The 23,118-nt window shown below is 40.9% G+C and overlaps 1 protein-coding gene across 4 annotated transcripts in view; it reads left to right on the plus strand.

The window, feature by feature from the left end:
- LIN54 (lin-54 DREAM MuvB core complex component) overlaps positions 1–23,090 on the plus strand; it is a 40,738-nt gene extending 17,648 nt beyond the window's left edge. For 3 of the 4 annotated variants that reach the window (XM_049815238.1, XM_049815239.1, XM_049815236.1), the window contains exons 3-14: positions 4,329–4,449; positions 7,292–7,437; positions 8,927–9,082; positions 11,416–11,632; positions 12,358–12,431; positions 12,582–12,779; positions 14,623–14,714; positions 15,999–16,070; positions 18,492–18,594; positions 18,785–18,922; positions 19,575–19,777; positions 20,259–23,090. In XM_049815238.1, the coding sequence (XP_049671195.1) occupies positions 4,329–4,449; positions 7,292–7,437; positions 8,927–9,082; positions 11,416–11,632; positions 12,358–12,431; positions 12,582–12,779; positions 14,623–14,714; positions 15,999–16,070; positions 18,492–18,594; positions 18,785–18,922; positions 19,575–19,777; positions 20,259–20,460 (1,722 nt within the window). In that variant the 3' untranslated portion in view covers positions 20,461–23,090. The remainder of the gene's footprint in view (positions 1–4,328; positions 4,450–7,291; positions 7,438–8,926; positions 9,083–11,415; positions 11,633–12,357; positions 12,432–12,581; positions 12,780–14,622; positions 14,715–15,998; positions 16,071–18,491; positions 18,595–18,784; positions 18,923–19,574; positions 19,778–20,258) is intronic. The other variant, XM_049815240.1, reaches the window with a different exon arrangement.
- Positions 23,091–23,118: the final 28 nt, after the last annotated feature.

A 23,118-nucleotide genomic window follows, 5' to 3' on the forward strand; every position in this document is an offset into this window, starting at 1 on the left:
TTTAGTTTGTTTAGATAAACTCTCTGAAAAAAACTTTCCAGCGTTTGAAAAAGAACAGAAAGGTATATCTTGTCTGCCTCAAATCTAGCTAAGCTTCTTAACAGATACTGAAAGACAGATATATGAGGCTAAGCAAGAGATTCATGGTCTACCCTATCATGAATGACAGGGGAGGTGATCCATGTCTTGAGTCCCTGGCTTAGAAAATGAAGTCATGCATTTACCCCATCATCCTCAGGCCAGAACCAAGCCTCTTAACCTTTCAGTGAGTGGAAAAGGAAGCTGTGAATGCCTCTCTGTCTCCCAAGGGTCTTGTGTAACTTCTCTCTTGTGTCTTTTGTGAATCAGGTATTTCAGATGCAAGGCAGCACAGCAGGTCGACTTGGTGCTGAAAAGTGAATTAGTAAAAGATTAGATAAGGAGAACTGAAGAGAGTTCTTTGTCACATCCTCACTTTCATAGGGACTTTGCAGGTCATTAGAAAAACTCAATTAGCCTTGCTGTAATTGTGACATTTGAAGTCTCAGCACTTGAGAAAAGTCATAATTGATACAGTTGAGCAAAATGTTCCTTGGAATCTGGCTCCCTCTCTGATTACAATTTTAGAAGTATGAGGCTGTGGGGTGTAAATGTGGCAGGACCTTGGGCTTCATCTATATCCAGAGGTTTATTACTGTCCCTTGGCAGCTTGTCCCAATTTAGTTGAAACCACTGCCCCGGATGTGTGGACAAAACTACTGGGCAAGTACATCTGCTTTCAGCCTCTGGCTCCTGCCTGTGTACAGGCTTAAAAACAGTGATGTGCCTGCTGGTGTACTGCTTTAGTCCAAGTGCACTAAGCAGGAGTTTGGCCTTGCAGATGACTCTCAACCAGGTGTCCAGACCCATCGCCATTGCTGTCACGAAGCTAGTTTAACTTGAATGTGTCTTGATGTGGTAACTGGCTCTGCGCTTCAGCAGTTAAATCTATGTGTCCATAGCATTGTTGCTACCAAGGCAAGACAACTGCTAAGCCATCATTGTGGCTTCTTCTCATCATGGAAGAGTGACCTCACACACTCCCAAACCTCAGAGCAAACTCCCATTCCTAGCTCGGTTTCTTCATCTTCTCTGAAGTGTACTGTTTGCCTCTTCTATTTCTAGAGTCCCTGATTTTTCATATTATGCCAAATATAAATTAGATAAGGCATGGCTACATGGACAAGCTCCCATGAAGTCATCTAGGGAGTGGATTTCTAGTATGTTACCTCCTTTGTGGTAGCTGGCTATGTGGGTATTCAATCCAGCAGTAAATATGAGGTATGCATGTGCCTTTTTCTGTATGAATAGAACACTGTTTGACAGCTGAAAACAAAGTTCAGCAGTAGAAACTTGCTAGTTCATCTTATTTAGTGGAGGGTGCTTAGGAAGACATAAATTGACCCTTTAAATAAAGATGCTTGCAGATAAATCTCTTTAGGGAGAGATAAATCTCTGTAGGGGGGAGAAGGTTGGTGTGTGTTTCTAAATATAATAATTTTCTTACAGAAGAGCTTATTGCACCAAGAGATATTTTTGCAGTGTAATTCAAAGTAACTTGCAGAAAGCATGCTTAACTTACATAGGCAGAGAATAACGTTAAGCTTCTTGTGATGAGTACAGGCAATGGCAGAGGGCTCCAGAGAACTTGCTCTTTCTGAAGCATCAAAGGGGCGGTCTGGCATGTTGATTATTCCCTCTGGCTTCTCCAGGCTCTACTGAAATGGGTAGTTAGTTTCCCACTGATCCCTAGAAGGCTTTTAGAGGTGGCTGGGGTTATCAGCTCCAGTCGCAAAAACCTCAGAAAAGCTCGCTTGGCAGCAAGTAAGAGCAGGAGTGCACTGCCTGCATTTGGGGGCTATGGGCTGTTCCTCACCTATAACCAACCACATTTGACTTTTGCCATGTTTCCTAAGCCCTGAGAAGATTCACACATTTGTTAGACCTCCTTCTTTGTAGACAAACAGTTCACCCAAAAAGCAGGGGGGAATTTATCTGAAGAGGATATTGCAAGTTGAGTCTGAGGGAAGCAGGGCTATTGTGTTGACCAACTATTGTTTTGGGAGTTTTACATTTTTTTCTGAAATACTTCATGTTAATGGGTAGCTAGTATTTTACACGTACTCGTTTAAGTCATTTAAGCACATTTATTGACTGTTACTGGGAAACGACTGCCGCTGTCCAGAGCTGGCTGTTCCTGCTGGATGTTGATCATGTTATGAGCCAGACTTTGCCCTCGTTTCAGAGAGTAAAAGCAATAGCAGTTGAGTTGCCATAAGGTATTATTGTAAGGTAAGATTAATTTCAGCAGAAAGGAAATCTCAAATCAAGCAGGTGAAATGTGGGGAATTTATCAGAAATTAAAATGTGTGCAAATTTGCAAAAAAATTTACTGATAAAATGTCTGCTCATCTATCAGCTGTGTATGTGCTAAGAGAACTGAATCCTTGAAATGTTAAAATGGCTTTGAGTTAAATTTGTAAACTGGGATGGGAATGAAGCTTCCTTCTTCAAACAAGCCTTTATGTTTCAAGGCTTTAGTTAATATATCTCCAAAAAGAGTGGGGTTTTTTCCTCTCTGTTTCATTTTAAGCCTTGACTATTGTATGCCACCTGTAAAGCAGCTGATGTGGCCTGGGTACAGCATATTTGGGCAAATGACCTTCACCTCTCAATGGTCTGAGGTGTAGGTTTCCTCGGAGGAACCCTTGTACTGTAACTGTGGAGCAGCACATGGCCTCGTTTAAATGAGGTCTGTTTTCTGACACTGCCCAGTGTCAGAGCTCCTCATTGCTGGCTTCCTTTGGCTGGGCACAGCTCAGGCATGCAGAGGCAGTGTTTGCTTTCCACGGGAGGCTGGAGGGCTCCAGTGCCATACCAGGGGGGAGCTCTGGCTTCCCCAGCCGTGCTGTGAGTGTGCTGCTGGGAGCTGAAACAGCCTCACGTCTGCTCTTTGTGGGGCAGCTGGGGAATTAGTTATGTGCTACTGAATACTTTGAATGTTTTGGTGTTACTCTACTATAAAGGAGGTGTTTTCAGTCAGCAAATTCTATAAATAGAGTTTTGTGTAGGAAACTATAACATTCAGCCTACTCAATTGCTTCAGTTAAGCACTCACAACTTTCTCGGGCTGTTAAAAGTAGCTTATCATCTCTGTATCTTTTCATGTCACTGAGATTTCTCCAGTTAGCTACTTGAGTAACAAAGGTGGTTCTCTGCCTTTGAGGGGTGGCTCCCCACATGAATGACAATGTTGTGCCTCTCTGATACCGCTGGAGTTGGTGGCTGGTGCCCATGGGATGTGGCTGTACATGTGGTGGAGAGGCTGTGTGGGCCTGACCTGTGGGGTGGGTAAATGTAAGGGCTTCAGTAATGCCTTCTGGTATGCTCGCTTGGGCTCGGGGAAAATCCTAGCAATAGTCCACATCTGCAGGCAGCAGGTTAAAACAGTCTTTGAAAGAAGTCAGGCTCTTAATTGAACTATTCACTGGCTGGATGCCAGTATATAGAAACTATTAGGATAAATGCATCTGGTAGTTAACTGCTGTCAGTGTGGAAAAGAGGAAGAAATCTTGTTTAAGACTTTTAAGACTATAAAACCTGCTTATAAAGATTTCAAGTTGAAGTGATCTGTCTTATTGAATTGTACATACACATTCCTGGTCCAGCTGTGTTTCAGGAGACTGGATCACAGAAGGAAAAAAAGACCCCCTTGTACCTGGATGTAGCCAACTGATTCATTCTTGTCTAGTGAGTACCCAAAACTTTCAGGGACTGATGATCCATGTACTTTGAGAACTGTTGCAGAATGCTGTTTTCCCATTTGCAGGATAAAAGTGTGCTGCTATGTCAGAATAGCTCAAGAGATGTTTCAGAACTGTAGTTGTCATATTTAAATCACTCAAGGAACAAGTTTTGTCCTGGTTGGCTGAAAAAGAAGTAACTTTTTTAAAGCTTCAAATATTAACAGTTATGTATTTAATTTTAACATTTTCATATAGGCCAATGGCATGTAAGAAGTAATTTCAGCATCCTGAAGGTGAGGTGTGTTTGCACAGAGAGTTATCTTACAAAAAAGCTGTAAGGGATTTGGCTATCATACTTTGGTGGCTGGTTTTCTAAAGTGGCGTGGATCATACCCTAATTCTCTCCGTAGTGAGAAATGGAGGTGAAATGCGAGATAAGCAGCTATTCTTCTGTTTATATATGTGCAAGTATTGCCCTTTTTATTTTCTAATGTATTTAACAATACAATAATTTAGATCCAAAATGCTCAAGTTACTTTAGATCTTTTTTCCTCCATCTTTCAGATTGCAAAGAAGACCCGAACCCCAACTTCTGGCCCAGTGATCACCAAGCTGATCTTTGCAAAACCAATCAATAGCAAAGCCGTTACAGGGCAGACCACTCAAGTGTCACCAGTCATTGCAGGTTGTACTCCTTTGACTTGTGCTTTACCATTTTATAAAGGCTGTTCAAAGAGATGGTGATTTTAGAAATTTTTCTGTCTGTTGGTATCTTTACACTTTGCTCGTTTAGAATTATCTTTATGATTGTAGAGTTTGATCATTTTGCTTTTACTGTAAGATGCTTTTACTTTCTGCATTTTGTGGAGGAGAAGAAAATACCTCACAGACAGAGAAAAGGCTACTTCATAGAAAGTATTTCTAGATACATTATGTAAGTACACAGGGGGAAAAGGAGACACATGCTCTTGTATTACTTTAATCTGCTTATAGTTGGACTTAAATGTAATACATGCAAATAACAGAAAAAATGTTTGCATGAAAAAAGTGAATAAAGCTGTGTTGCTTCTGTGAAGTCCCTCACCAACTTCAAAAATAAGCATTGCAGAAGAGTCTAAGAAAGTAATTAAGGCAAATAAGAAATGGTTCATCTCTTTGGAAAACAAATCTATGTTTGTGTCCTTTAAAAAAAAAAAAACCAAACAAAAAACCACAAAAAATCCCACAGTGTAATCATTTCTTTGTTATGGCAGTAAGACTGATGTGTCCCTTGCTAAATGCATCATTGCATGTACACAGGTAACATCTGAGACATATAAATTATCTCAAAAGGACAAATGTAGGAAGCCAGAGTTGTCTTTAGAGCTTTGGCAGGTATCCTTCAACTGGTTCCAGATTGACCAACCCAAGTAGGCCTAAAATCCTTTTTCACATAAACAAATGTGTTAAGCCTTTACAGAACTGGGACTTGAGCTGGTTTTAAAAATAAATGCAACTGTCTCCTATATTCAAAACTTTGATAGATACAAGTGAATGGCACGTAACTGAAATGTAATCTTTTCCTTGAGTTGTCAGGCTGCATGCACCCTGAAGCCTGACTCATGTTTCAAGTGAAAGAGGGATTCCCCATCTCGCTCTCCAGTTTCTCCCCTTTCTCAAACGATTCCCTACAAAATGTACAGACCTGTGAATAAGAAGATTGCTTCACTGTGTTTATAAATATTTGAATTAAGCTGTTTGTTTAAGAAAAAACAAGCAAACAAAAAAAACCCAACTCAAAAATGTTAAAAACCTGGAAAGGAGCCCCTTGGAGCTGCATTATATTTTCATCTTGGCAATACATGAAAATTGGTAAACTGTAAGGAACCACAACAAAAATAATACTAACAAGAGCATGTTTTTAAGTTTGCTGCCTCTACAATGAAGGGAAATGTCCAAATCAAAACATGCCTACATAATATTGACAAGCAGATACGTTACAAAATAAACGAACTTCTAGCTTTCAAATAAATACATTGGAAAATCAGGAGTCCCTGTCCTTGAGCCTGTGAGAGAAGCATCACTAGGAGGTAAAGATGCCTCTTTAATTGAGAGGGAAATATTTTTAAACATCTGCCTTTCCTCTTGCCATCTCAAACAGCCAGCACAGCTCGCTGGCTTTGAGAGACTGGCATCATTTTGGGGAAGGTGTAACATTTGTGTGTTGCATTTTGATTTCGTATGTGTATTTTTATGAATCTGATAAATATTTTTAATTGCCTGGGAATTTCTGCAAACTGAGGTGGAAGTTGTAGATTTGAAAGACTTGTGAATATAAGCAGCCAGATTCTGTTTAGGAAGCTGATGCCAAGGGACGCAGAGGGGATGTAGTGAGAAAGGGAAAGCTGTCACCAGAGAAAAACAAACTCAAAGCATCAAATACTGTAGATAGTAAAATTTCCACAGATTCTGACACTTCTCAGGTTGCATGTGGCTTTAGCAGCTGCTGGCAATTATCTGCACTGTTACTTAGGCTGCACAAAAGTGAAGGTTATTTTAGAGCATGTAGACCTCAGAGGAAGACGGCTTTCCGTGAGGATGTTGCTTTTTTGTGTTAGTTGTAGTTGACTTAATTGTCATGCCACTGGTTGGCTTTGGATGGAAAAGTTATGCTGGTGCGTGTTTGTTTCTTATTTTGATAAATGTAGTACAAGAGAATGGGTGACAGAGAAGCTATGACAGAAATGAGTCTGAGCTAAAGTGCAGCAGAGGAAAGCTCAGTGGTCAAGCACTCTTTGGAAAGAAACTTAAAAGTATGAAGAAAAAAAAAAAAAGAAAAGATCTGTTTTCCATTCTGGGAGTTTTGCAATATTCCTAAGGTCAACTTCATGATTTGGAGCTGCTGGTTTTGATGCTTAACCTTTTTTGCCATTGTAAAAGCAGATAGATTGTAGCGTTACACCACCACCCATATTTTCACAGGAGCGTCATATATTGTTAGGCAGTGAAAAAAACAACGACCAACACAGAGAAGGAAGAAAAACAAACAAAAAAACACCTTAGAGTTGAGCATAGACAGACCAAACACCTTTCTCTTGGTCACTGTAACACAGCTCGTTTCTGATGGCAGAGGTTTTAAAAGGAAGTAGCCCCCCTCAGATGCTCAGTTTCTCTGCACATTGGCAGCAGCCCAGGAAGTTCCTAGGAAACTGCGAGCTGGCTGGGTGCTTGCACAGCCCAGGTGTATTGGAGGGCTGTGCACCTCAGGATGCTGTCCTGGCTGTAAAGAATTTTCAGCTGAATGTCATGGAAAGCTCAATGTACATTTTGGCTTTTTTAAGCACGAATGAACTGTCTTTTTTATTTGCAATAATGCCAATTATTTTCTTTTTTGTTGCTAAACCTGACTTAAAGAATGCCGATGTCCTTCCTACCAGGTAATACTCTCAGAAGTAGGGATCAGTTGGATGATATGCAGAGAAAACTTTGCTTTAAACATTAATGTAAACAGGGATAACTTGAGCTGATGATATTTTTGTTGTTTACAGGTAGGGTTCTTTCACAGTCTGCTCCAGGAACACCACCAAAGACAATAACGATCTCTGAGAGTGGAGTCATTGGATCGTCTTTGAGTACAACAACACAACAGACACCGAATAAAATAGCTATCTCGCCACTCAAATCCCCTAATAAGGTAAGGCCCTGATTCTGGCTGCAGCCTTCTATCCCTCCTGCACAGTGGTCCATTCAGGAGCTCTCTGTGTCTCTGCTGCAAGCTGTTTATGATCCTGCTGCTCCGGGGTCTCTACTGCACATCACAATGCTCTGCAGTAATGGCCTGAGCTAGATTTTTTCGCAGTTGGCTCTCTTAATGTGGTTTGAAGTAAACTAATGTAGTAATGCATATTTCTTATTCCTGCCTTTTCTTGCCATTCCCTAAGCATCCATTCCGAGAGCAGCCTGTTCTCTCTTAGCCAAGTGCTTAAACAGTATCTTTTTTTTTAAATGCCTTCATAAAATATCAATGGGCTGTTTAAGAGGAGACCTCAGTGATGTTAATAGGTCAGCACTTATTAACCATTTCCTGCTACTGCATAGATAATTTAGTCTTCCCTAATCACGTCTGAAGTAAATGAGGTTTGCAATGGTCCTTGACAAGTACAGAGCTGGAGATTGGCACAGGTGGGCAATACATAGAAAAGGTAACTCATCCATCATAAGCTGTGTTACAGACGAGTGTCATGATGATGCTTGTATTTTAGATTTGATAAAATTGTCTTGAGAAGAGGAATATTGCTGGAGAAAGGAAGAGTCGGGGGGCAAGCAAGATGCATAGTGCATGCAAACTAAATATCATGTTTAAAAAGTAGCCTAAGAGTGAAGAATTCTCTTAGGCCATGCTTTAGCTATGTAATGTTGTACAAATGGAGTGAAGGACTTGTGTCTGAGAATTATTAGTGAGGGAAGCAATGTGAGGAAGAAGTAAAAAATAAAATATATAAATCTAGAATCAAAATTAACAATAAGTGGGGGTGAAAAGACTCAAGATGTAACCCTAAGGAATTTACTGTAGATAAGTAATTCTAAGTATCTTTTAAAAGCAAATGGTTTCAAAATTTGGGAGTTTTCTTAAAACATGAAGGAAATTTAGAACAAAAAGTAGAAAACCAACCTTGGAAGGGGTGTGGCTATATAGAATAGAGTAGTCAAACACTGCACTCTGCAGAAATGTGGTCAGAAGACTGGATCTCTATGGGAATCTGGAAAGTAGATTTGAAAATACAAATGTTCTTATACTTTGGCTGAATGAGTAGTGTAAGGTGAGATTTTTTTTTTTTTCCTGCCCCCCCCCCCAGCTCTCTATCCCGACAGTGCTCAGGCTTCAGTGGGCTAGTTTACTTAAAAGAGAGAAAGAAACAAACAAATAATATAAGCTGTGCTAACTTTCAGCAGGGGCCTTTTGGTGCTGGAAACCAGCAATGCCTTGAAGTTTCTTACACGTCTATGTGCTGTTGTTGCACAGTTGGACCCATGTGAGTTCTGATAAAATACAGCACCCTTGTTCACAGAAAGAACTCTTTGTACTGATGGAGAACTGTACTTTCACAAGGAGGGGAATGTATATGTACAGGGTCTTTTATCCTGTGCAGAGATTTAAACTGCTTCTTTGTTTTGCCAAGCAGCTAACAGTGGTGTCAGTGGCCTCCCAGCCTCCTAACTCCCCCCAGAAGACGGTGGGCGTCCCACTGAATGTAGCGTTAGGACAGCAGATCCTCACAGTGCAGCAGTCAGCACCCTCCTCCCCTGGGAAGGCTATAGTCAACCACACAACCGCCCAGGTACAGACTGACTTTCCTTTGTCTTCTAGCCGGTCTCTTGTCTCATTGCTTGCGGGAAACTGGAGTGTTGAACCGCAAATTGGCAGTGGTCGGTCCCAAGGTATTCTTGTAATGGTGTTTGCTTAAGAATTGGCAAAAGCGTTGCCCTGAGGAGCATGTGCTTCTTCTGTTGAGGGGTGCAAACCATTGCAAGCCCATACAAGGGCATGCTGTTAGAAAGCAGCTTTCCAACCTGGAAAGCCCTGCTTGGTGCAAGTTCTCATCCCTGTATACTGAATCTCCCAAGTCATCTGAAAGGCTCCCTATGGCATGAGGAAGAGTTCTTTGGGTGGTTCTCTCTCTTCTACCAGTGTTTTCATGCCACTATCTAGGGCTGCTTTCCAGGTGTTTCTGAGGTTTGCAACAATGGAGTTCATGTTCTTGTGGTAGAGGTCTGCATAAGCAAGACACCATGGTCTGAGACCTATAGAATTAGAAATTAATAATTTCCTGTGTCTCATTTCTAGAAAAATATCAGGGTTTTCCATAATAGCTTTGATAAATTGATTTGCTTTAATGAATAACAATGCAAAGCTGACCTTTCTTACAAACTATGGTTCTTATTTTTTCCTCTTTTGTAGTCTTAGGGGAATCTTTTTCTATCTTAATGTCTGTATTCCTGTTTTGGTAAACATGAAGGGATGCATATGAGTGTAAATAACTAGAGTGGATGTAGGAGGGAGTGGACACAGCTGCATGTACAGCACGAGACCAGAGACTTGGGAAAGATTTTGCCAGTCTCGTCTTACCAATACAGGTGATAAATTGAATTCTGATATGTAGATGTGGACAATAGCATGATTTGAATTTTTTTTCCAGAGTAGAACTGGCAAAACTGTCTTTTTGAAACAGTTGTTAAAAGGTTATGTCACTCTAATGCAGGCACCCTAAGTGACAAAACGGAGATGGCTGTGTGGTACATGTACTGAGTTCTGATTGAGAGCTGTCTGACACAACAAAAGGGTTTCACCTGTCATCACTGGGCTCAAGTACATGCACTTAGAAGAACTGTCACTTGAATTTTACAATTTTCCCAGTTGTCCTTGGATGGCAGCCACTAATTTGTGTGCTAGAGGGAACTTTGCCCATGCTGGTCTCCCTTTGATAACAGTTAGGCTGTGACTGTGCTTGCAGATAGTGCTTATTTTGAATTGCTCTGGCTTGTTGAGGTTTCAGTATATTAAAAAAAAAAAAATTCTCAAGAAAACACCTCTTAAAAGACCAGGCTTATATTTCCAGTGACATATGTGCAAATTGAGATTTCATCTGTATAGTTGCTGAAAGCTGGGGAGCTGGGAAAATGTTTTAATAAGAAGTCACATCATACTATCAACAAAATTTAATACTGAAACTTAATGCCAAGGACAATGATACATTTAATATTGATATTAAAAGATACTAAGAATGAAAAGCTGAGCTCCAAAAGAAGTTAGATGGAAGGAGAAAAAGGAGGAATAAACCAAGGTTTGAGGTTGTCAGCAAGGCTGGAAAAAGAGGCTGTTATCAAACTGGTACACTTACGAATATGTATAAATAAAATAAACACTTGCTTGTTACCAGTTTGTAGTTTGAGAGAAATTGGAAAGATGAAATCTTGCAAATTCCAGATGTACCTTTATTCCAGCTGTGAGGTAGCACAGATCTACCAAACTCCCTTTCTTTTCCCTTTTTGCTTTTTTTCTGAATAAATTTGTTTTGTTAATCTTCATTGTTCTTGCTGCTTTTGTTTCACAGCTTGTGCCCTCTTTCTCATATCTTCAGCTATTGTTCCATTTCTTTCTCAAGGGCTGCAGAGTGATCTCTGTGTATTAATTGCAAACTGTCTTAACAGGATGTAACTGTACACCCAGAGATAAATCATGCCACAGTCCAGCATGAACAGTTCTGCAAATTCTTACAGCATGTTTGTATTAGTAGGAATATTTCTAGGTTTGTTCATTGCTTGATTCTGAATACAAACTGAGCAATGTTCTCTGTTGTCACCTGAAGTGGTTTTGGCAGACATTGTATCTGGGGAAGTGGACTGAGTCACCCTACTCATGTAAATATTAGTTTGCTCTGGGGTTTGGTGTAGAGCATTGAAAATGGAACTGAGTTTGCTCTGAGCTGTTGAGAGGCATTTAATCTCTTCGCATCTGTTTTACTCTTGAAAGCAAAAATGGGGATAACTGACTTGCTTCTCAAGGATACAAATGAAGTAAAGAGTTGCTCACTAACAAATTGAGGAATAAACACACTGATGTTCTTTCTGCCTTTGTACAAGTAACTTTGTGCTGTCTGTGTTGGCTTAACAGGCTGTGAAATCAGCAGTGCAGACCATTACTGTAGGAGGAGTGGGTACATCTCAATTTAAGACAATTATTCCCTTGGCAACTGCACCCAATGTTCAGCAGATTCAGGTACCTGGAAGCAAGTTCCATTATGTCAGACTCGTTACTGCCACAACAGCAAATAGTTCAACGCAATCGGCCAGTCAAAATCAAAGTACGAATACACAGCCTCTTCAACAGGGTAAGTGCTTGTGCTAATATATTGTCTGAAATAACTTTCTTGGGGGGTTTTTTGTGTTTGTTTTGTAAGGATTAAAATGAGTACATAAGAGATCTATGAAGACTACAAGATGTACTTGGTTTTCATATTCTACTGTTACCTTTGGTTTGTCTGTGGAAATGGTCCTCTATGTCAAATTGCTTTGTAGTTGGGCCTGAATTCTTGGAGCATTTTAGGTTGGTTTTCCCTAGTTTACCGGCTTTGTGGGTGACTCGTGGCATGTCCCAGATCCTCTGTATAAAAAGTATGAAGACAGGGCAGCCCACAAACATATTGCCAAAACTCCTGCAACGTGAAGATCCTTCCATGTAAAATGCTTTAGAAGCACCAGATGTTTCTGTCCATGCTTTCTAGAGCTGGGATGGAATAAAAGATTTCAAACTAAGCTGTGTTTTTTGTACTTTCCTCTTGCCAAGGGAAATCCAGTGTCCAGAGGAGCTCTGAACCCAAGCTGGTTTTTAAGCCATTGCTGTGAAACGTGTGCACACACTCTTGTGCCAAATACTTGTTTACAAAGGTGTTATTTAGACTTCAGTGTTATGTGCCGTGAGTTTGGTAAATTGATCTCAGGACATAGTTGCAGTACTAAGTACCTTTGCGTTATGCACGTATGAAAGTCTGGAGGACTGAACTGTGGACTTTGAGTGAATAATGTGTGCTAATGTGGTTTTGTTTCTTGATGCTAGCAAAGCCAGTGGTGGTGAACGCGACCCCAGTGCGGATGTCTGTTCCCATAGTGCCAGCGCAGACTGTGAAACAGGTGAGCTAAATGTAAAAGGCATATTCCTGATTTATTTTGGCTGGAGGGAAAAAAAGTCCAGTTTCAGCACTGTAATGAAATGGTCTATTAATAAAAGTACATTCTGAATCAACAAAACAATGATTTCATAAAGACCTGTTTTCCCTCCAGGTGGTGCCCAAACCGATCAACCCAACTTCCCAGATAGTTACTACGAGTCAGCCCCAACAAAGACTTATTATGCCAGCCACTCCACTGCCACAGATACAGCCCAACCTCACTAACCTCCCACCAGGCACTGTACTGGCACCAGCACCTGGCACAGGAAACGTCGGGTATGCAGTCCTTCCGGCTCAGTATGTCACACAGGTATGGTGTTAACCCAGAGCTAAATAAGGAAATAGTGCTGTTGTGGAACATACTGCCAAGAACTTAAAGGTTCTTGCTTCTGAACTGTCACCTGATGCTAAGGGGACAGGCAGTTTCTTTTAGGGATCCTTGGCAGAATGATGATGGCACTAAATTGTAGTTACAATTAAAGCTTTATTTACCTAACAGGGTTTTTTGATTAGCATAGCGTAGAATTTATAATCAGAATAGCACAGGGTTTCTGTAAGCAGAATCAGTGTAATACAATTTTATAAGTAGCGTAGTACAGTATTTGTAATACAATTTATAATTTCTAATCGCCTAGACCCTCTGCAGATTGGGTCAGATCTTAACACATGGTTTGCTTTATCAATATAGCAATCATAATCTAGACTCAAAAATCATATAAAAGAATGAGTCATTCACTTAATCCTTGGAGGAAGCAGATCAGTGGAGGCATCCCTGGTCACTGGCGGGGGGGGTGGGGGTGGGGGTGTGTGTGTCACAGGTCTCGCTGTCCAGCAGCAGTTTCTGTCCAAGTTCCTCGCTTAAGACTTGTAACTCCTTGATTTCATAGACAGTGCTCTGTGTGCTGGTAGGCTTCCCTGTTCTGTGACAGGGTCATTACCACCACCTGGTTGTCTGGGTGCCTGAGACCTTCAGGGCCAGTAAGGAAGGGAGTAATTGGCCTGGTGCCCAGGAATCTTGATGCCAGTAGTGAGGGGAAGAAGAAATCTGTTTGGTTTGTCTACTTGGTTCACAGGACCTTCAGGGCCTGAGAATTGAGGGGAAAGGGAATGAATATGTGACTCACTTGGTCACAGAGAATGGCTGCTTGCATTATAAAATGGTGTTAGTTACGCTAACCACATTACCAGTGGTCAGGAGCAGGGGGTACCAGTCACACAAACCCAGGTCTAGGACTAGTTTTTTGCTCTTTGCCAAGGTCTGACCAACATTCAGAATGAAAAGGAGAATAAAACGAATGTTCTGCTGAAGGCTGAGCAGCCAGTCTGTACAAAGACTCTGTCGGCTCATGGCATTACTGGTACCAACCTCATTTCTGGTTCCCTTCTGGTTTTGTCACAGCTGCAGTTTGACCCTGAAGACTTACTGTGTCCTTCCAGTCCACTTCCACAAATCTTAATTTAAACTAAATAATACCATTTGTTGGACCTCTCCTCAGAGGTTTTGTGTTCCACACACAATCTGTCCCCTTTGGCCTTGCCCCAGTAGGTCCATACATTATGTGCCAATCTGTCTTCAGAACCTGTTCCAGCAGAAGATGACTGTGTGTAGGTAATCCAAAAGAAGGTAGTCCAGAACAGTGTTGTTTGGCAGGTTCTTATGAGGTTTTGTTATTTTAATGTGAAAAGCAAACTGTGGGTCCAGGTATGCAGAGAAGTTGGAATATGAATCATCTTACTTGCTTTTATTTAATTCCATAATAAGTGGCTTGTATATTAAGGAAGCTACTAAAGTAATTTGTGCAGGAAGTGATCCTGCTCTATTAGGGGCAGGGTTGCTTAGGAAAAGAAGGGGGGAAATGAGCATCTTTTTAAGAGCTGGAACTGTTTGTGGTCTGAACATTTCTGTGTGTAGTCTCTGTATTATCTGTATGGATGTAGACACTGTAATAGAGAACAAAAATACTATCTGAAATATTTTTCATGCTAAGTATTGGGACCGGAGGCTGCTGCCTGGTCCAAGTTCTACAAATGTCTAAAACTGCTTGCAAGCATATTATTTTTATAACAATATCTGGAAAGCTAATTAAAACTACCTACACATCCTCTGTGTATACTCTAATTTATTTTATGCATTAACCTTTTTGTTTTGTTAGCTACAACAATCATCATATGTATCTATAGCAAGCAACACTGGCTTTACAGGGACATCTAGTATCCAGTCCCAAGCACGGCTACCATTCAATGGGTGAGTGTTTTGCAAAAAATAAAAAACAAACCAAAACAAATAAACCAAACCTGTAGTATAGCCTGCTGAATGAGCATCTTCTTTCAGTCCCATTATAAGGAAGGGTGGGAGCTGAGTTTGGTTTGGGGGATTTTCCAAGAAAACCAAGTATACTGTGGTGTGGTTATTACCTCTGACTGAAGGACATGTATCTGTCTGACAATTGAGCCAGTCTCTTGATCAAAGCTGTGTTTTCCTTTCTGTTTTTTGAACTCATGTAGCAGGAAGTTGACCTGAAAGCTCCCTGTTGCTCATTCTTCATTTTGCATCAGCACCTGGGAGGTACAGACCTCAACTATTTCTTGACATTGGTGAAAAGAGGTGCTGGACAATATAAGAACTAGATGCTTAATTAGCATATGTAGAAATCCAGCTGAACAGCAAAATGGAAGTAAAGCCCAAAATGGATCCTGATAGGAGGATTTGAGGGTTTTTTCAGTCTTGTATTTTTCCTTTAAGGATGAAAATAATGGCTAACACATATTATTTTCCCTTTGCCAATCCAGCAGGCTTAGCTGTTCTGCACAGCCCTTTTGTGTTATTGTTTGCTTGAAATTGTAAATGCCAAGGTGCTTTTTGTTGCTGCAACCTCAATTGATGTAATCTAATCCCAAATCCAGATGCAGCTATTCAAACAAATAGGTTTGATTTAATCTCCCTGGCATTGCGTGCAGAAATTGCTGGATAGGCATGGAATGAATCTCATCAAAAGTGATTAGTGACTAAAATCTGAGTTTCAAGAGCAGTTAAAGACTGTGTCTGGTATAAAATTTACCTATAAACTGAATACCGTTGGCTTGCTTTCCCATTATTCCAGAGCTTGGTTTTTGTTGTTTGTTTGTTTGTTTGTTTTTAATTAATTCTAACTAGAACAAAAGGAAAGGCACAATCGTGTTGTGTGAACCTTGGTTGGATCTAGTCCCTCTGCATGTAGAGGGGTTCTGGGGAAGTTTTCCCTGATTCCAGTTTTCAGTTATGCTTCCTCTAGCTTTAAGCCTCATTTCTACTTTAGGCATGCAGCCAGATTTGCAGCAAATAACTCAACTTTCTGGGTTGGAAAGACACTATATAAAGGCATTATATATAATAGTTACTTGAACACAGTCAGCCAAAAACATAATGCAAGGGGAATATAAAGATTTTTTTCAAAGTTTTTATTAGGAGCTATTTACTTGAATTTAAAATAGGAAGAAACTGATAAAACAGCGTGCGCGTATATAAATGCACTTTTTTTGCCCCCCCCAGAATAATTCCTTCTGAATCTGCAAACCGCCCCAGGAAGCCTTGCAATTGTACTAAGTCTCTATGTTTGAAATTGTAAGTACAGCTTGTTTTAGTTTTTTTTAGCCTTATTTTTGACATCACAAATTTATGCCAAGTATCAGAATATAATGTTTTTAAGTATATCAGAAATGTTATGTCTAGATGCCAGTTTAAGGTTGCTGTTGATATTGGTGGAGATGTTGCAGTGCCTGTGTAATTTTGCAACTCCTGTGAGCTATATGGACCCTAACATTTTATAAATTTCTAACTTTGAAGCCTTGTTGCATGGTGGAGCCAATTCCAATCAGCAGCTGCAGTTGTGGTGGTGTTGCTATGAGTGAAATGACATCCCAGGGTATCATCAGTAGGCATCTACTATACTTTGGTGAAGCACACCAGTAATACCATGCTGTATCAAGTACTTCAGAAAAATTGGGCTGTGTATCTTTTCTTAAATGTCTGAATAGACAAGTGATTCTTCACTGACAGGTCTGAGTCTTTCTCATCCTCATGAGATATTTTGCTATTCCATTCAGTGTCGTTGGAAGAATTTGACATAAAAGCATTTTAAGTTGAGGAGATGCTAAGTTTCTTTAACTTGAGGCAAAGTCAGTTTACTGATTTTGGGGCAATAACAGGAGATACTGAAATTAATCTGTGGTTCCCTGAATTCTAGACAATGAAGAGGAAATGGGTCATGTGCTATTCAAAGGGAAAGTGGTGCAACAGTATCTGAACCCAAGTTAAGTTTGTTTAAACTTTCCAGCTTGGGGTTTTTTTCACGTGATACATCCCACCTCTATGTGAGGAGGTGTGCTCTGTGCTTCCTAGCCACAAAATTGTCTGTTGTTCAGAAGACAGGGTAAGCAGGAGATGTGTAGCTGTTTTCTCAGATGTTTTACAACATACATGACTGACTTCATAGTGCCAGATATATGTTAGGTGCCTAGGGGTTTCCACTTATTTTAGTCTTTGGCACCTGAATGCTCTAGGAATTATGGGAGAATAATGGCATTACTAGTGATGCTTTGCACCTTCAGAATGCTGTTTGGAAACAAACTTTTCTTGTAAATGACTGTATTTACATCTTTAAGTGGCTAGGCATAGGTGCAGACCAAATGGCTAATTCACTCTGGCAAAGGTGCCTTCTCACTAGTAAAACCTTTTACTGTCTGGAAGGGGAGCTGCTTTTTCCCAAATGAATGTTGAAGGTAGGCACATAGCCTATTCTACAAAGAAGAGAACTCAGAGAAGTTATTTGCTTACTGATGCTCTGGGTTGATGCTGGTGCTGTTTGTTTTAGAAACCAGGACCATTCTACTACTGAATTTTAAACAGGACAGAAAAGAGAGCTATTACAGGTTGTAAAAGCTTTTGATGTAGTTTGTCCCTGGGACCATTCAGGAGTCACCAAAATGTCACCAAAATGCAGTTCAACCAGATAAAGGATTGAAGTGGACTCCAGGGCAACCCTGATCCTCTTCTTGTAGTGTTACCCTGGGCACGCCACAGGAAGCCAGTTTTGAAAAGGGTTTAGGTTCCTAAATATGAACATATGCTCCCAGCAACATTTGAAAAGCAACTGAAGAGGATCAGCAGTTTCCATCAGCTATAGCTGGAGGTGGTACTGGAAGCATTGAAATGTGCCAGAGTTCGTCATGGCCCAAAGTCATGTTTGTGCTGGGGATGTATGTGGTGTATCAGATCTGTGGGCTGGTGAGATCTTGTTTTTGGTGGGAGGTAGCAGAGGTACATAAGGGGCATGGCAATGTGATTGGCTTTTCCTGTCAATGATTTGCTGCTTTTTATTCGCATACTTGTCCCTTAAAAAAGTCTCTACAGCTTTATCCTCGTTCGGATCCTTTCCCTAGTTACCTGTGCTTCAAAGCCTATGAGGTGTACCACTTGTTATTTCTTTTCTATTCTTCCATCCCGGCTTTGGTGAACTCTGCCTCAGTTAAGAGCTGCAAACAGTTTATGGGCAAAATTAACAAAAAAAGGCTCATTGCTGTGTTAGTCAGTTTGTCTGTTGATTACTCCAATCGCTTGCCTTTTGTTTTGGCTGTATGAGAGCTCCTGAATGCTGACTTAACTGGCTGGGTCAGGAACTTGTTATGAGGTGGCTGCAGCAGGATGGCCCTCAATATATGGGTCAGCCACCCAGGAGTTACCCTAGAAAAAAGTCTGATTAGCTTCTCTTGCTGCTATGGGGACCTGTGCTATGTGAACATCAGCTCAGGTGGACACCCTTGAGCTATACCTGTGTCTTTAGACAAAAACTAGACCTGCGCTAGAGGATTTAGGCCTTGCAATGAGGCTGATACTACTTCTACATGTGGAGTTGAACATAGGATGACCCTTATCCTTATTGGTGCATGTGCATATCACCAGACTAGGAACTTCTGCTACTGTCATCAGTACTAACACCAATGTAATGGTCATGTTTACAAATGCCTTCTGCATCTTCTGTTTCAGGTATTGTGATTGTTTTGCAAATGGCGAATTCTGCAATAACTGCAACTGTACAAATTGTTATAACAACTTGGACCATGAAAATGATAGGCAAAAAGCAATAAAGGTGAGGGGCCTCTTCCCCTGCCCCTGGGATGAAAGCCATTTAGCTTGTGTCTTCTGAAGCTATGGTGTGGGGCAGAGTGGGTGTATAATGCTCTGATCTCTTCCCACGTGCAAGGCTTAAGTTCTTTTATTGCACCTCTGAATTCTGCTCCCCGCATGCAGTGACTGACCCTTTGGGTCTGCATTGACAGGCCTGCCTTGACAGAAACCCTGAAGCCTTCAAGCCCAAAATAGGGAAAGGAAAGGAAGGAGAATCAGATCGGAGACACAGCAAAGGGTGTAACTGTAAACGCTCGGGATGTCTCAAAAACTACTGCGAATGTTATGAGGTACGAAGCATTATTTCATCTTGAAGATACTGGCTTTTTCTGTTTAGTGCTGTGACTTCTCTGATTTGCTTTGTCTCTTTTTTGTATTGCTATAATGTTTTCTATTGCTGTAATGTTATCTCTTCTTTCAGCAGTTTGCATGTAGAAAGCCATGTATGTGGCAAAATCGATCACTTCTGTTGTGTAAGTTTCATTTTAAACCATGTAGCAACTTTGAACTCAGGTTTGGGTTTGTACTTTACTGAAGAGCAGTATTTCCTAAAGAAATCTACTGCACCAAGTCCCTAAGAGGAGTTGAAGCAGCATCCCACAGATGCTGTGGGATAGAACATGTCTGTGGAAGACAAAAGCAAAAGTTGTGTCAGCTAACAGATCAGTCTCGATGTAGAGACAGTGGCAGAGTGACCTCTCTCATAACTCAACAGCCTATATTCCACTGGAAACAGTAGGTTGTTTAAGAAAGCGATGAGTGGGAAACCATTGATTTGCATTTGATTCAAGTATACATTCTGGGAAGGCATCTCAGTTTGAGGTGAGGATTTAGAGTGGCTAATTGGTAAGAGATTAAAACAAGATCTCCTTTTCGTTGTGGCTTGTCATAAAGGGAGTCAAGGTTGCAACAGGTTTCACATGTTTTGTTTGTTTCTTTCAGGCAAAAATCATGTGTTCTTCCATATGCAAATGCATTGGCTGTAAAAATTTTGAAGAAAGCCCAGAGCGAAAGACATTGATGCATTTAGCAGATGCTGCAGAAGTTAGGGTCCAGCAGCAGACCGCTGCAAAGACCAAGTTATCTTCCCAGATCTCAGATCTCCTGACAAGGCCAACACCAGCACTCAGCAGTGGTGGCGGGAAGTAAGTTAATGCAACACCTGGTTTCAGTTGCTTCTAATGTGTGGGTTTTTTTCTGATGTGACAGGTCATCATGTGTGTCATCTTTGAGTGTTAGCTGTGTTCAAGCACGTAACTAAGCGTTGTCTTCTCGTGGTTGCCCATGTGCTCACAGAAAGCATGAAGTACAAGCGTCCTGTTTACTGACAGGGTGTAATCTTTGAGCTGCCGTTATAGTAAAAGCTGGAGAATTGTTCTGTGTACCTGGGCATTTCAAAGTCTATATCAAAATGTACATCAGTGGAGGCAGGCACCACAGCACAATGGCCCATGAGTTCATTTGGTTGTAACTGTGGCTTATTCACTCCCTGTTGGTTGTCTAAAGGCTCTTGGAAGCAATGAGAGATGAAATGTCATCAGTCCTTGTACGAAAAAGTTGCCCAGCCCTGGAGTTACGTGCATTGTGTGGTTTTGCTGAGAGTGAGTAGATCTCTCTTTGTTTCAGGCTGCCCTTTACGTTTGTAACCAAGGAGGTAGCTGATGCAACCTGCGAATGCCTTCTTGCCCAGGCAGAGCAAGCGGAGAAGATGGGCAAGTCAAAAGCTGCAGCAGAGCGCATGATCCTGGAGGAGTTTGGACGCTGTTTGATGAGAGTTATTAACTCTGCAGGGAAGTCCAAAAGTGACACTTGTGCCATGAACTGCTGACTCATGCACATGAGCCACAACGAAGCGGACTGAACAGAACACTTAAGGCACAGGGACACTTTGGTTCGGCATAGAGGATTTAATAATATTTGTTAATTTGGTGCTTGTTGTAAATTGACCTGTGTAAGATTGAAACAAGAAAATCTTTTATAACAAGATGTAGAGCCTTTTAAATCTTAGCTAAATCCTAGTCTACTTAAGACAATGCCTAAAGGCCAATTCTTCTTCCCTATGTACAGCTTTTACCTTGGGTTTCTTAAAAATTAGGTGTGTTCTCCCCTTTCCCCCAGAATAATTGCCTGAAGGGCATATATAAATTATTATAATATATATTATTTACATTGTATGGAGTTGCATCACTTTGTGCATACAGGAAAACACAGGTGATGTCAACAGCCAGGTGATGCTTTGGGTGACAGGCCCATAATAAGGAGGTATCAGTGTATCCAAGATAGTTCTGAAAGGAAGTCTGTAAAAATAAGCATCCAAGTGGAAGGTAGTACCTGTATTTAGAACCTGACACAGCATGTTACTTTAGTGCATGGAGCACTGTGAAATAGCCAGGCAATAATACAGAGGGGTTCCTTGCAGATCTGGCATTGGGTAAGTGGTGGAGAATCTCACTGGAGCGAGGCCCAAGGAGCTTAGAGGCAAATGGAATTAATGGGAATTTTTTGATAGGAATGTAGCTGAGAGCTCAGATGTTTCTTAAGCTGGAATTTGAAGGCTAAGACAGTGGCCTGTTCTCAGAAGTGAGGAAGGGCAGCCGTGCCACAATGCTGGACTGTCTGCCCCATGTACAGTGTTACCTAAGTGTGCAGCAGATGGATGTTGTTGCTTAGGTGAAGCTTGGTTTTTCAGAAGTCTGCAGCAGCCTCATCCGTCACTGGAGGTAGGACTGTGCAGTCCATTGTGTTTTCTAGGATTGAGCTGTAACCCTTGAAAATTGTTTAAGTCTGAGAAGCTAAGATCATGGGAGACAGTGGAACCACAGTTGTCTTAATGAGGACTCGAGACAATCTGCATCCGAATCGACTTGCAAACTCAGGTAGGGATCATGTTCAGCCTGGCTGTGGGTCTTCAGGATGCCGCTTCTCTGTATGTTGGCAATTTACTTGGCGTAAGGTTTTTTTAGTGTTGTTTAGAATGACTGTGAGAGCTGTGATCAGAGAGGATGCTAGCACAGAATCAGGATTGCCACCAAATCAGATGCACGGATCCTTTTACACAAAGGGGGGCAGGGGGAATCAGCTATAGCTGTGTATCGACTAGGGCAGGGGATTTTTTTTTTTTTCAGTATTTGTTATAGGCAATCTCGGATCACATTTCTGATAGTGGAACACATTTGCAAAATTAACCTGGTAGGTTACTTACCTACCATGAACATCAATAACCGTGTTTCATCACAGGCATTTTTATTACCTATCTCACTGCACCCTGAAGTAGCTAGATTTTTCCAAAAGGGATTTTGTATTCCTCACATAAAGCTGTAAATACATGCAGCAGAGCTCTTCCTCCAGGTTTTCTAGCATGGCCAGGCTGGTGAAAGGTAGGGGCTAGGCAAACCAGCAGCAGAGCTAAGTGCCTACATGTGTGATGGCAGTACAATGGGAGGATGCTTCCACTCCTGTCTTCACCCCACGGTCCTGTGCACCGAGCAGAAGGCCCTTTCTCCTTGACCCTTCTCTGGCTTCTCCTTGAAATACCTTGGGGGCACAAAGGGCCTGGGAGTTGGCCAGCAGCAGTGGTGGGCCTGTTGAGTGGCCATTTCATACAAGGTTTGACCTGCTAGTCACCATCAGAAGGGCTCTGTCTGCTATTAATGTCTCCCTGAGGATAAATAGCAAATATGTTTGTGCAAATCTCTGAAAAGGGAATCCACCTCTTGTGTAAGTAAATACCATTTTTCTTCATAATTAGGGCTTGGGTTTACTAAAAAATCAGTGCAGTAACTTTACATGTAGATAGTGCAGATATTCAGTTTACTTCTAGTGACCTAATACAGTATGCCCAGTAAGATTTGTATAAATGTAAATTAGTGTAAGTGAATAAAGTAATACCTACTTATGTTATTTTTCAAACAGATTGCAATATGCCTTTTGTTTAGACTTCAATCCATGTTAATTTTGTATATATTCCATGTCTTACTCTAAATTGCACCTTTTGTGATGTGTATTTATATACAGTGTGCAAAAACACTTGTGAAATTTAGATTACAGTTGTAATTATGTATGATGGCATTGCTTGAGAATATTTTGCTTGTAAAGACTTTGAAGGTGCAATCAAATGCTCTTAGTTCTTCTATTTTGTTTTGAACAAGCTTTCTCAAATATTAAGCTTGGATTCCTCTCTCCACTTTCCCTGGTGTAGAATGTGTGAATTGGTTTTTGTACTTCCTTAGCCATTTGCATCAAACTGCTGGACAAGATTTACAGTCAAGTTCATCCAGTTACATGAAAATAATTGGGAATGGGGCAAGAGTTCATTTTCTAGTTCTGTTTACATCTGAAAGTAGAAAAATTAAATTTATATTTACTAGACCTATTCAAAGGATACAATTTTCTATATTGTACAAATAAAACAGTCAGATAAATCACAAAGAAAAATAAACATTTATACTATTCTGTAAATATGATATTTTTTTGCACTCCTTTCCTT

The sequence above is a fragment of the Accipiter gentilis genome, chromosome 12 (genome assembly GCF_929443795.1).
Source record: "Accipiter gentilis chromosome 12, bAccGen1.1, whole genome shotgun sequence".
NCBI classification, from domain to species: Eukaryota; Metazoa; Chordata; class Aves; order Accipitriformes; family Accipitridae; genus Astur; species Astur gentilis.